General features: G+C 38.8%; 1 protein-coding gene across 6 annotated transcripts in view; it reads left to right on the top strand.

The window, feature by feature from the left end:
* BTAF1 (B-TFIID TATA-box binding protein associated factor 1) overlaps positions 1-12,746 on the top strand; it is a 113,671-nt gene that overhangs the window by 94,552 nt on the left and 6,373 nt on the right. For all 6 annotated transcript variants that reach the window (XM_036336612.1, XM_036336614.1, XM_036336616.1 and 3 more), the window contains 9 exons: positions 1,925-2,077; positions 2,269-2,390; positions 2,479-2,646; positions 5,303-5,380; positions 5,500-5,629; positions 7,226-7,367; positions 7,452-7,582; positions 9,408-9,533; positions 11,364-11,516. In XM_036336612.1, coding sequence (XP_036192505.1) covers positions 1,925-2,077; positions 2,269-2,390; positions 2,479-2,646; positions 5,303-5,380; positions 5,500-5,629; positions 7,226-7,367; positions 7,452-7,582; positions 9,408-9,533; positions 11,364-11,516 — 1,203 coding nt within the window. The remainder of the gene's footprint in view (positions 1-1,924; positions 2,078-2,268; positions 2,391-2,478; positions 2,647-5,302; positions 5,381-5,499; positions 5,630-7,225; positions 7,368-7,451; positions 7,583-9,407; positions 9,534-11,363; positions 11,517-12,746) is intronic.

Below are 12,746 nucleotides of genomic sequence, written 5' to 3'. Positions count from 1 at the left end.
GCTTTATCCACTGAGTCAAGCCAAGCTGGCTAGGGTTGAAACCAGTTTTTTTTTAAAATGCTGGTGTATGGCTGGGAGGAATACAGTGACTGCTAGTATATGTGGTGCAATTGCCATGATTCTTTCTGATCGACAAGAAGTTTTACCGATATTACTTTTGCATCATCAGTGCAAATGTCAACACAGTGGTAAAAGCAAACAATATCTTTTATTATGAAACTAGGGGCCCAGTGCAGGAATACATGCACCTTGAAAGGAACTGTGGGGCCATGAGGCTATGGTAAGCACAGGGGCGGGTCTTGGCCAATCCTTTGCACCCTCGCCGGGCCCCTCCTGCCACAGCCCCTAGTCCCGTCTGCCGGCAGCCCTGCTCCCACCACCACTGCTCCCATGCACTGATGGCACTGGTCCTGCTCTCACCTGTTGAAGGCACGGAGCGATTGGGGCTGGCGCTGTCAGCAGTGCGAGTAGCAGCTGCTGCCCTGATCGCCCCTTAGGAGCAGGGGGAAATGGAGAAGCCCTCAGGGTGATCAGGGCCCACAGCTACTGCTCACACCCACTGATGGCACGAAGCGATCGGGACCGGTGCTGGGTAGCGGGTTCGATCGGTGGCTCTGGTGCCGGCTGTGGATATGAGTGGGGCTGGCGCTGGTAGTGGGTGCAAGTAGCAGCTGCTGCCCTGATCACCCCTTAGGAGCAGGGGGAGGTGAAGAAGCCCTTGAGGTGATCAGGGCCGGCAGCCACCACTCACACCCACTGACGGCACCGAGTGATCAGGGCTGGCGCCAAATGCCGGCAGAGAGTGCGAGCAGAGGCTCTGGCACCAGCAGCGGGGGTGAGTGGGGCCAGCGCCAGCAACAGGTGCAAGCACTGGGTGGGACCGTGGCATGCAGGAGCAAAGAATTTTCAGTAACCACCAGAGGCTTGCCCCGATGACAGCGACTGGTGGCCTGCCTTGGTCTGGTGCCCCTGCTCACCTGTTCCATTATCCCACCATAGCTGACACCCGCCATGGTCTGCGCATGCCCGCTGGTGGTCATCACACGTCATAGCAACCAGTTGTTTGGTTCTTGTTGTTCCGCCGTTTGGTCTGTTTGCATGTTAGCCTTTTATTACACAGGATGGTTTTGACCTCAGTGACCCTTTGAAAAGGTCTTGAGCAGAGGTCCTCAAACTTTTTAAATAGGGGGCCAGTTCACTGTCTCTCAGACATTCCACACATGCGCACTGAGGGCCCGGGACGAGTCGGCTGCTAAGCAGGACAGGCAGCGGCAGCAAAAACACCTGGCGGGCTGGATAAATGTTTTCGGCGGGCCGCATGTGGCCCGCGGGCCATAGTTTGAGGACCCCTGGTCTTGAGGATCCTGAGGAGTGGGCAGCCCACATTTTAAGAACCAATATCCTGGGACATCATAACCCAAATTGAGAAGCTCTAGTAACAGCATATCACTTAAAATAAGCTATACAACTTTATTTGCCTTTTTAAGTAATGCATGGTATGGGAAAAATTAAGTTGTACGTGTGTTTTTTAGAATACCTCAAATGTGTTTGTGTAGTAGTCTCATTGTAGCATTTTAACCCTTTTTGGTCCAATGTGGAGGCTGACTCGACAGACCAGGCGCTAGGAGCAGGTCCAACGTTGAGGCTGAGGTCGACACCGCAACCGGTTCAACATTCAATCCCGTCAATTAATTTGGACCAGACTGTTTGAATTCCAAAAATAAAATTGGACTGCAAAGGGTTAATACCTGTCAAATTCTTTAAACTGTTTGTTTTCCAGTCTTTAAAATTATACTACTTTTGAATTAATTTTTTCTCTGCATTTATATTTTAATAAAACTTAAAATTACTAGTATTTTATGATCTAAGGATAAAAAATTAATCATGAGTAAATAGTTTTAATACACTTAAAAAATCATTTTAGGCAGGCATTCCAGACCCTCCAAATATGTCAGAAGAATTAATCCAATTGAAAGCCAAGGAACGACACTTTTTGGAGCAATTGTTAGACGGGAAGAAATTGGAAAATTACAAAATTCCAGTACCAATCAATGCTGAACTCAGAAAATATCAGCAGGTAAAATTTTATAGTTATCTTATAAATATAAATAGTGACTATTCCTTTCAAATGTACCTCAAAGAGTTTTTAAAATTCATTTAGTAAAGTAATTGTGGTTGGTATCCTATATCCATTTATTTCTTTTATGCCTGTAAAAATGCTATTTATGATTTGTTTATAGTTATAATTTTTCTCTTTCAACATTTCAGGATGGTGTGAACTGGTTAGCATTTCTTAATAAGTATAAACTTCATGGAATTCTATGCGATGACATGGGTTTAGGAAAAACTTTACAGTCCATCTGCATTCTAGCAGGAGATCATTGTCACAGGTAATTTAAAATATTATTTTGAAAGAAGGCTTCCAGATGCTGAGAAATATAGACAAGGTGGTTAATTTATTGTTTTGTTGTTGTAAAGGGCCCAGGAATATGCAAGATCAAAATTGGCAGAATGTATGCCACTTCCTTCCTTGGTGGTTTGTCCACCAACATTAACAGGTCACTGGGTGGATGAAGTAGGTAAATTTTGCTCCAGAGAATATCTCAATCCATTGCACTATACTGGACCTCCTACTGAAAGAATAAGGTAAGAACTGTTAATTCTTTTGCTCTAAGTAGTTTGGAAGAATAAAATTTATTGCAGGTGAATTTAGTTAGCTTTTTTTGTTATCAGACATATAAATTTATTTAAGAAAGGTAAGTGTACATACATTTTAAAGATAATCTCTCTCATCAAAATTCAAGAACTTTGCCAAAAACACTAATTCAAAAGAATATATGCCACCCCTATGTTCATTGTTATTTACAATAGCCCAGTGGCCATCAATAGACAGTAGGTAAAAAAGCTATAGCACACACACCATGGAATATTACTCAGCCATAAAAACAAATGAAACTTTACCACGGCAACAGCATGGATAGACCTAGAAGGTATCATGCTGAGTGAAACAAGTCAATCAGAGAAAGACAAATACCCTATGACTCACTTATATGGGGAATCTAGGGAACAAAATGAATGAACAAACAAAATTGAAACAGACTCAAAGACACAGAGAACAGACTGACCGATGGTTGCCAGAGGACAGTTGGGGGAACGAGTGAAAAGGTGAAGGGATTGAGTAGTACAAATTGGTAGTAGTACAAAATAGTCACAGGGATGTAAAGTACAGCATTATGAGTATAGTTAATAATATTGTAATAACTATGTATTGTGCCAGGTGGGTACTGGAAATATTGCAGGAACACTTTGTAAAGTATATGATTATCTAACCATTATGCTTTCACCTGATACTAACATAAAATAATATTGAATGTTCTTCTTTGTATTTTTTATATACTAGAGGCCCGGTGCACGAAATTTGTGCATGGGGGGAGGGAGGATTGTCCCTCAGCCCGGCCTGCACCCTCTCACAATCTGGGACCCCTTGGGGGATGTCTGACTGCCAGTTGCGGGATCGGGCCTAAACTGGCAGTCAGGCATCCCTCTCGCAATCCGGGACCGCTGGCTCCTAACCGCTCGCTTGGCTGCCTGCCTGATCGCCCCTAACCACTCTGCCTGCCTGCCTGATCGCCCCTAACCACTCTCCTGCCTGTCTGCCTCATCACCCCAACTGCTCGCCTGCCTGCCTCATCACCCCTAACTGCCTCTGCCTTAGCCCCCACTGCCGCGGCTTTGTCTGGAAGGTCGTTCGGCTGTCAGTCTAATTAGCATATTACACTTTTATTATTATAGATACAGATATATACACACACATTGATTTCAGAGAGGAAGGAGGAGGGAGGGAGAGATAAAAACATCAGTGATGAGAGAGAATAATTGATGGGCTGCCTCCTGCATGCCCCCTACTGGGAGTTGAGCCTGCAACCAGGGCATGTGCCCTGACCTGGATTAGAACTATGATCTCTGGTCAATGCTCAACCACTGAGCCACACTGGCCGGGCAAAATTTACGTTCTTTAAAAAAATATCAAGGACTTGGGCTGTTCTTAACAATCAATTGGGCCTTCTAAGTATTGGAGCTAGAAAACTATCAGGAACCAAAGCCATTCTCTATGCCTTTCTTGGGAGCCTTGTGATCATAGTATTTAAGTGTCATAAGCTACCCACTTTCCCTAAGAGTTCCTTCTCCCCAAAAGTGCTTTTAGTCCACAATGACTGCTTTAGCTGTCCTGATACCATAGCAACACTAGAGTTCTATTAGCTTTACCTTCTCTGTGTTCACTAGTATATCCCCTAATGTTCCTAAATACAAATTTTAAAGAGGGGAATCTCATTGATTTCAGTTCATCTTTAAAAAAACTTGGATAGTCATAGGTTGCTGATTAGTCCATAGATACCCTGCTCCTTCTGTATTAATAATAGGTAACATATTGAGCACTTACTGGCCAGGCACTGTTCTAAACAGTTTCACATTTATGTAAAATTGTATGTCCTCACAATCACCTTATGAGGTGTGGGTTCTCTTGTTCCTAATTTGCAGATGAGGAGTCTAAGGCATGGGGCCTAGGTCCAAGGTCACTCAGCTAATTGAATAAGAGATTTGAACACAGGCATCTCAACAGCTTGTACTCTTAAAAAATGTACTGTAGTGTCTGTTAGAATTCATTTATTTACAAGTGATAGAAACTCAGACTAGCTTACATAAACAGGAAATTCATTAATTCACTAAATTGATAATTTCATGGGTGTAATTCTTGTTTCGGGCATATCTAGATTGCTCTTGTTTGCTCTTTCTCCTAATACGTAACTTATATTTGGTCTGTGCTGGACTTCAGTCTATAGTTGGTGGATATGATGATCATGGGCAGTCTTAGGCCCATTGGTCATGCCCCAAAACCAGCCCTTTGTGGTCAGCGAATATTGTGAGGGTCTCAGCTTGATTCAAGTGCTTCATCTCTTTGGTGAATACGAGGATTGATCGCTCCCCCTCAACCCCCAGCACAACATGGAATAGTGAAGGAATAGAGCCTCCAAGGAAGAGGTATTGGCAAGTGAAGTTAAAATGTCCACCACATTTGAGTCAGGTATCCATCTCTTTTCTAATCAGACTAAGTTAGAGCAATAAGGCCCATTTATAAGAATGGCCTTCTGGTAGCAGGGTCATAAATGCAAACAGAAGGGAATGTTAGTCTTATTAGACAGATTGAAAGCACCTTATATGATGGTAGATGTAGTTTCTTTCCCCTTTGAAATTGTATTATAAACTTTGCAGATTCCTCATGTCCTCTTATTTTTAAATACAGGTTACAGCATCAAGTAAAAAGGCATAATCTGATAGTGGCTTCATATGATGTTGTGAGGAATGACATAGATTTCTTTAGGTAAGAATCATTTATTTATTTATTTACTTAGAAAAACTTAGTATCAAATTTGAAGAAACTTAGTATTTTCCTGCCTCAGAGACTCTTCATGCTAAATTTATTTGTGTATTCTCCCTTAGAAATATTAAATTTAACTACTGTATTCTTGATGAAGGCCATGTCATCAAAAATGGAAAAACAAAATTATCAAAAGCAGTAAAACAACTGACTGCTAATTATAGGATTATTCTTTCTGGAACACCAATACAGGTAATTATTTACTTTAAAAAAAAAATATTTGCCATGTGAAGAGGAGGATTGGCATTGGCATTGAATTAAATAAGAAGGTTTTTGTTTGTTTTGTTTTGTTAGTTTATAGGAATGATAATTTCCAGTAATTATGTTTTTATAACTGTTCATTTGGTACGTAGCATTACCTGAGAAAACTAGGTTTTTAAAGTCATATTTAAAATGCAACTTTAGGCTATGTAAATAGAAGTCTTATGTCCAAAGTCTGGGAGTCATTAGTCCGACTCTATTCCAAAATGGCCGTTCTCCTTTTGTAGCGTTACACCACAATTGGATTTAACACTGAAACCATGAATACCTGAGATTAGGAAACAGTTGAAAGCAGGAGATTGTAGACATTTATGTTGGAAAAGGAAGAAGATAGTTGAATATGTAGATGTGTTCAGTTAAGAGAGATTGTGTTACAGTACTTCTAGAGGTTGCAAATGTTCACACCTAGTTTGGATAGCCCACTTGGATGGGGAAGATACCCTTCATCACTCTCCAGTTAGTGGGAGAAAAAACACCAGGTGACTTTGAAATAATTGATTTTTTTTTAATGTACTTGTTACTTATTTTTGGTGATGGACTGATTATTATTATAAGTGTTAGGGTTTTGTCTATTACTTGAACACTATGGATTTTAAAAGTACCTTTAAAAGGGGGAAAAAGACCCTTTAGGCTTGCATTATTGAGATTTATTTTGTTCCAATTTAAACTTATATAGAAACGTCACAGTATTTTTAAATAGGTTACTGCTTTCACAATAAAAAGAGTTGTTGTTTAAAAGCAATCTTTTTTTCCCTCATACCCACCTGAACAGTTTAGCTCTGAAGCTGTAAGGTGGGTTTCTGCACTGAAGAGCCATGGTAGCCCATTTGATAATGGTCCCTATGGGAAGTCAAACTTAAGTGGGATTTGAAGGGTATCCATCATATGGGAGGGTAGCCCAGCATGGTGAGCCAGAGCTTGAGCAGGGTGAGGAAGGACAGACATCTGGAAGAGTTAAAGGGTAAAATGGCACCTTAGGATACACACATTTTGGGAAAGAATCCAAAATGAAAATGTGTTGATTTTTTTTTTTTTTAACGAAACTTCAGAATTGGAAAGAACTTGTGCCAGTTCTTTGTGAACCTTAAATACTGGGCAGACTTGACCTATAACCAAACTCTTTAGGTTTTTCCTTTGTTGAAGAAATGGTGATGTAGGCCAGATTCCTTAAATATTGCTGTCAATATGAGTGTCAAAGTTAAAAGAATCAGAAACACATTCATCCTTTTGCTCTTTTATTTACTACTTTATGCCACCAGTAGGACTTAATACTATAGACCAAGACTTAGCTGGTGGAGGAGACTTGAAAATCTCCCCTCCTCCCCCCAAATAAGACAAGAGTATTTTCTCCAAGGATGCTGACTTGAATATTACACCTTTAAATACAGACTTATACCATATACCTAAAAATGTGATAATATCTCATCTATATCATCATAATGGGCTTTTTTTAATTAATGTTTCAATTTTTAAGTGTAAGTAAATCATCTCAGTACAAACTCAAATATATTCCTTTCTTATATTCAGAACAATGTTTTGGAGCTGTGGTCATTATTTGATTTCCTCATGCCAGGATTTTTGGGGACTGAACGCCAGTTTGCTGCTCGATATGGTAAACCTATATTAGCAAGTAGGGATGCTCGAAGCTCTAGTCGAGAACAAGAAGCAGGTATGAAAAAGAGATCATTATATTTTCTGTGCAAGTGAATATAATTTATTCTTTTTTTGAGCCATTTTCTCTTCTTCTTAACAGGTGTCCTTGCAATGGATGCACTACACCGCCAAGTCCTACCATTTCTTTTGAGAAGAATGAAAGAAGATGTTTTGCAAGACCTTCCACCCAAAATTATTCAAGACTATTACTGTACTCTCAGTCTTCTCCAGGTTAGGAATCTGGTGATTGTGGTTGTTGGTGATATGTTTATTAGTGAAATCCTTTGAATAAGCCACAAAAGGGGAATAGCCTTTGGCTTTATCACTCTAATCTAGCTTCTACTTTCCTAAACTTGAAAAATATTCTGGCCGAAACCGGTTTGGCTCAGTGGATAGAGCACTGGCCTGCGGACTGAAAGGTCCCAGGTTCGATTCTGGTCAAGGGCATGTATGTACCTTGGTTGCGGGCACATCCCCAGTAGGAGATGTGCAGGAGGCAGCTGATCGATGTTTCTCTCTCATTGATGTTTCTATCTCTCTCCCTTCCTCTCTGTAAAAAATCAATAAAACATATTAAAAAAAAAAGAAAAGAAAAATATTCTGTTTTAAATAGATGTAGATAAGACACTAAGTGAATCTGTGTATATATGTGGATATATTTGGATAAGTGCATTTTGCATTAACATGCAAAATTCAGTGTCATAGTTGCTTTCTCATATGTCTAGTTAATTGAAAAGGTTAAACTGATGAAGAAATGTTTATAAGGACCAAAAATCTGCCTATAGTGTCTTATCCTCACATATATAACATTAAAGGTATCTTACGTCAGTCCCCATTTTTACAAATAAGGAAACCGAAGCTCAGAAAGTTAAGCAACTTGCTCAAGGTTGTATAGCTAACATATATCAGGATTGAGTTTCAAACTTTGGGAAGTGGGGATCATATCCCTTTTAAAGTATTATTGCATTACCAGTAAATTTCTGAAATAAATTTTGACTTCTGTGCAGGTCTGATTTTGTACATAGAGACCATTATCAAAGGAATGTACTGTATGCCTTTCCTTGTGTAGTATTTTATAAGGGTAAATTGCCCCTTACAGGCCATGTCTTATGAAGACACTTAATAAGACATGGCCTATAATCAGAATTTTTTGTTTGAATATGTACTTTATGTTCTAGGTTACTAGTCATTAATCTATTTCAGTAGTATGAGTTGATCAAATGAATAAGATACATAGACTGACCCTACAAACTTACCTTCTTTCCCCTGTATGTAAGACAGCCTGTTGGTATATATTTATGCAGCTAGAGTTTAGATGCTAATAATTCTGTGATCATTTATATTATCTACCCTATTTCTCTGGACCTCCATTCCTTGTTTGTAAAAATAGGGTTAATGTTTCTTAAATATTGTATGGGTAATGGAATGAAGATTTTGTAAAATACAATAAGTAAAAGGTGCCATGTGAAAAAAGGCTGTAATGATATACCAGTGATGGTATTAAAATATCAGCATAAAATACACTAAGTAGACTGGAGGCAGGGAGCTGGGGAAGGAAGTGACATTTGGCTTTATTTAGCCCTGTAGATTTTCTTCCCTTTTGCATTGTTTTAGCATGTACAAGCAGAACCCAAACCCCAAGGTAATATTTTAGACTTGCCTTTTAGGCAGCAATATTCTTTTAAAAGTTGGTCTCTTGGAATGTACCTTTAGTCTTGATCACATAACTTCACTTAAGGGAGATTTTCTAATTCACTTGTAAGAGTTCAGATTCTTTTTTAGTGGTATTATATTTATCTTCTGAACAGAGTGGAAAAATTAAGTGTAGGACTATTTGACTACTGTTTTAATATTTTAGCAGCCCAACTTAATGTGTTATACTTGTTTTCTAAATGTAATTTTAAAGGAATTTACCAAGATGGATTATCTAATCAGTAGCAAAGTACAGGTATCATAATTTAATGAGAGTTGATTTAAATTATTGCTCTTATTGGCCTTTGCTTACTTTTTCAACAATTGAAAATAAGTATATTTGTTTGTGGGGGAAATTTTGCAGGTCCAGCTCTATGAGGACTTTGCTAAGTCTCGTGCCAAGTGTGATGTTGATGAAACAGTTTCTTCAGCTGCACTTTCTGAAGAAACTGAAAAACCAAAGCTTAAAGCTACAGGCCATGTATTCCAGGTATAGATTACAGTCTACTTTTTAAATGTTGCCTAAGTATGTTCTTCAATGCAGATTTTACATGGAACACTGAAATATGGGTTTATTTAAATTTTTAAAATACTGTGTATACATTCTTGGAAATAGGGAAAAGTGCCAATCTATTTTCGTATTAAGTAGTTTAATATTAAAATTAAACGAAAAATGCAATCTACATTGTTTATTATATATTTAAAGGGGTTTTTAGAATAGAGAATCTTTTGCTTTCCATTTAAAAAATACTGGGACACCTACCACAAGGCAGTAATTTTTCTAGGCACAGGGATTAATTAAAGCAGTGAGCAAAACAGACTGCCTCCCTTGTAAATATGAAAAATGAATACATAAAATGCATGTAAGAGAAAAAGCAGAATGTTGGGTTATGCAACATAGGAGTCAGGATAGGTTGTGATTTTTAATTGAGGGATCAGGTATGGCCTCACTGAGAAAGTGACATTTTAGCAGAGATCTGAAGGAGGATTGAGGCATGGCAGTTATGTAAGGGGAAGCAATTCTGGGCAGAGGATACAAAAACTACAGAGGTCCTGAGACATCCTGCCTATTGTGCTCACGGGGGTAGCAAAAGAAAAAGACATGGAAAGTGCCAACTCACTTGTTTTCCCTTTTGAAATATACTATAGAAAACCTTCCAAACCCCTTTGCCACCAATAAATTAAATGCTGCAAGCATTTTTAAAGATAGAAGAGGAAAAAGGTAGTTGTAAAGGCTAATAACTCTCTCACAGTTTCTATTGTAGTGCCCAGTCATCTCTTGTGCCTTGTCAGTGAAGCTTGCTAATACAAATCTCCAGGGCAAAGGGTGAGACACAAATAATAGCCCAAGCAAAAGGCAAAAGAGAAAGGTTGTGGCTGAATTAGAGAAAAGAAAGAAGAGATCCTATAGGGTTCTGATTCTTAAACACAACCACTTGAAATAACCACCTAGCTCCCCAACCCCCACCACAGACCTACTGACCCAGAATACTATGTAGAGGGGAAAGATCTGCAGATTTATCAGGTCTTCAAGACATTTTATACACACTGATGTTTGAGTAACCCTTCTTTGGGAAGTGATGCCTGGTGCCAGAAGCATCTGTAAGCATTATGAGGCATTTGAGTGGGAAAGGGTTAGGTATAGGAGCTAATGAATAAACCTTTTTCTGCCATGAGAAGCTCATTGTCTAGTGGGGGATACAAACAGTATGATTGATACAAGCTATAAATGCTCTAAAAAATAAATACAAACTGCACAAGAATCAGACGAAGGCATCACAGATGAGATTTGAACTGATTCTTGAAGGAATAAGGGTAGTCAAAAGAGAGAAGGGCATTCTAGACAGTAGGAAAAGATATTGAAGTGCAAACATTTGTGACATGTGAAGTGATCTTGAGTCACACACACACACACGGCCTGATGCACAAAATTCGTGCAAGAGTAGGCCTTCCTTCCCCTGGCTGCTGGCACCAGCTTCCCTCTGGCACCTGGGACCTGGGCTTTCCTTGCAGCCCCGGCGTCATCTGGAAGGTTGTCTGGAAGAACATCTGGCCTAATTAGCAGATTACACTTTTATTATTATAGATATACTAGAGGCCCAGTGCACGAAATTTACGCACTCAGGGAAGTCCCTCAGCCTGGCCTGCGCCCTCTCGTAGTCCAGGAGCCCTTGGGAGGTGTCCAACTGGTGTTGCCTTGGCTGGCCTGGCACCACCTGTTTGGCAACACCCCCACCCCCACCGACCAGTCATTCCACAGTTCAGTTGATTTGCATATTATGCTTTTATTATATAGGATATACTTTTTCCTCTTTTAAAGGCGTTACAGTACTTACGTAAACTGTGCAACCATCCAGCATTAGTCTTAACACCTCAACACCCTGAGTTCAAGAGTACTACTGAAAAACTGGCCGTACAGAATTCTTCACTTCATGATATTCAACATGCCCCTAAACTCTCAGCTTTGAAACAAGTAAGTAGGTCTTTTAAGGGTTAGATGTGTGTTGAACATTCCTGATCTAGAACACTAGGTAAATTTGCATTTCCAATAGATTACTGATATATTTACCATTTTTATTTTTAATTTGGTTAAATTTTGGTATAAATACATAAAGCATTAAATATGCCATTCTATTTTTAGGTATATAATTCAGTGACATTACTTACATTCACAGTATTGTACAATTGTCACCACTACTTACAAAATATTTCTGTACCCATTGAGCAATAACTTCCCATTCTCCTTTTACCCCAACACTGGGTAACCTCTAATATACTTTGTGTCTTATGAATTTGCATGTTCTAAATATTTCATGTAAGTAGAATTATTGACTTATTTCACTTATTTTCAAGGTTCATTCATGTTGTAGCATGTATTGGTACTTCCAACTTTATGGTTGAATAATATTCCATTATTACTGTTATGTTTACACCAGATTTTGTTTATCCAGTCATGTGTTGATGGGATATTTGAGTTGTTTCTACCTTTTGGCTATTGTGAATAATGCTGCAGTAAGCATTGACTTATAAGTATTTCTCTCTCTCTCTTCAGTCTTTTTTGGATATAGACATAGGAGTGGAATTGCTGGCTGGGTCATACAACAATTCTACGTTTAACTTTTCAATAGCTGCCAAATTGTTTTCCATTGTGGCAGCATCATTTGCATTCCCACCAGCTATGTGCCAAGGTTATAATTTCTGCATATCCTCCCCAACAATTTCAATTTTTTTCAGTATAGCCATCCCAGTAGGCATGAAGTGGAATGTCATTGCTGATTTGCTATCCCTAATGAGTAATAATGTTGAGCATCTTTTCGTGTGGTTATTGGATATTTCTATAACTTTGGAGAAATGCTGTTTAAATCCTTTGACCATTTCTTAATTTGATTGTTTATCTTTTGGTTGAGTTTTAGGGATTGTTTTTTATTGTAAATATTAAGCCCTTACCAGATATGATTTGCAAATACTTCCATTCTTTATTTGTTTTTCACTTTCTTGATAATGGTTTCTGATGAGAAATCAGGGGTTAATCTTAATTGAGGATCCCTTTTGCATGACAAGTCACTTTTCTCTTGCTGCTTTTAAGTTCCTATTTTCAAATAAAAATTGAATTTCATCCACATTTTAATTATACTACAGGCTTTAAATTGTTTTTAGTTTATATTTTTGTACATTACTTTTTTACCTGCAGTTATTACTTAAA

Source organism: Myotis myotis, unplaced genomic scaffold (genome assembly GCF_014108235.1).
Source record: "Myotis myotis isolate mMyoMyo1 unplaced genomic scaffold, mMyoMyo1.p scaffold_m19_p_15, whole genome shotgun sequence".
Classification (NCBI taxonomy): domain Eukaryota; kingdom Metazoa; phylum Chordata; class Mammalia; order Chiroptera; family Vespertilionidae; genus Myotis; species Myotis myotis.
Note: the sequence above shows the minus strand (reverse complement) of the source record. Positions and strands in the feature narration are given on the sequence as shown.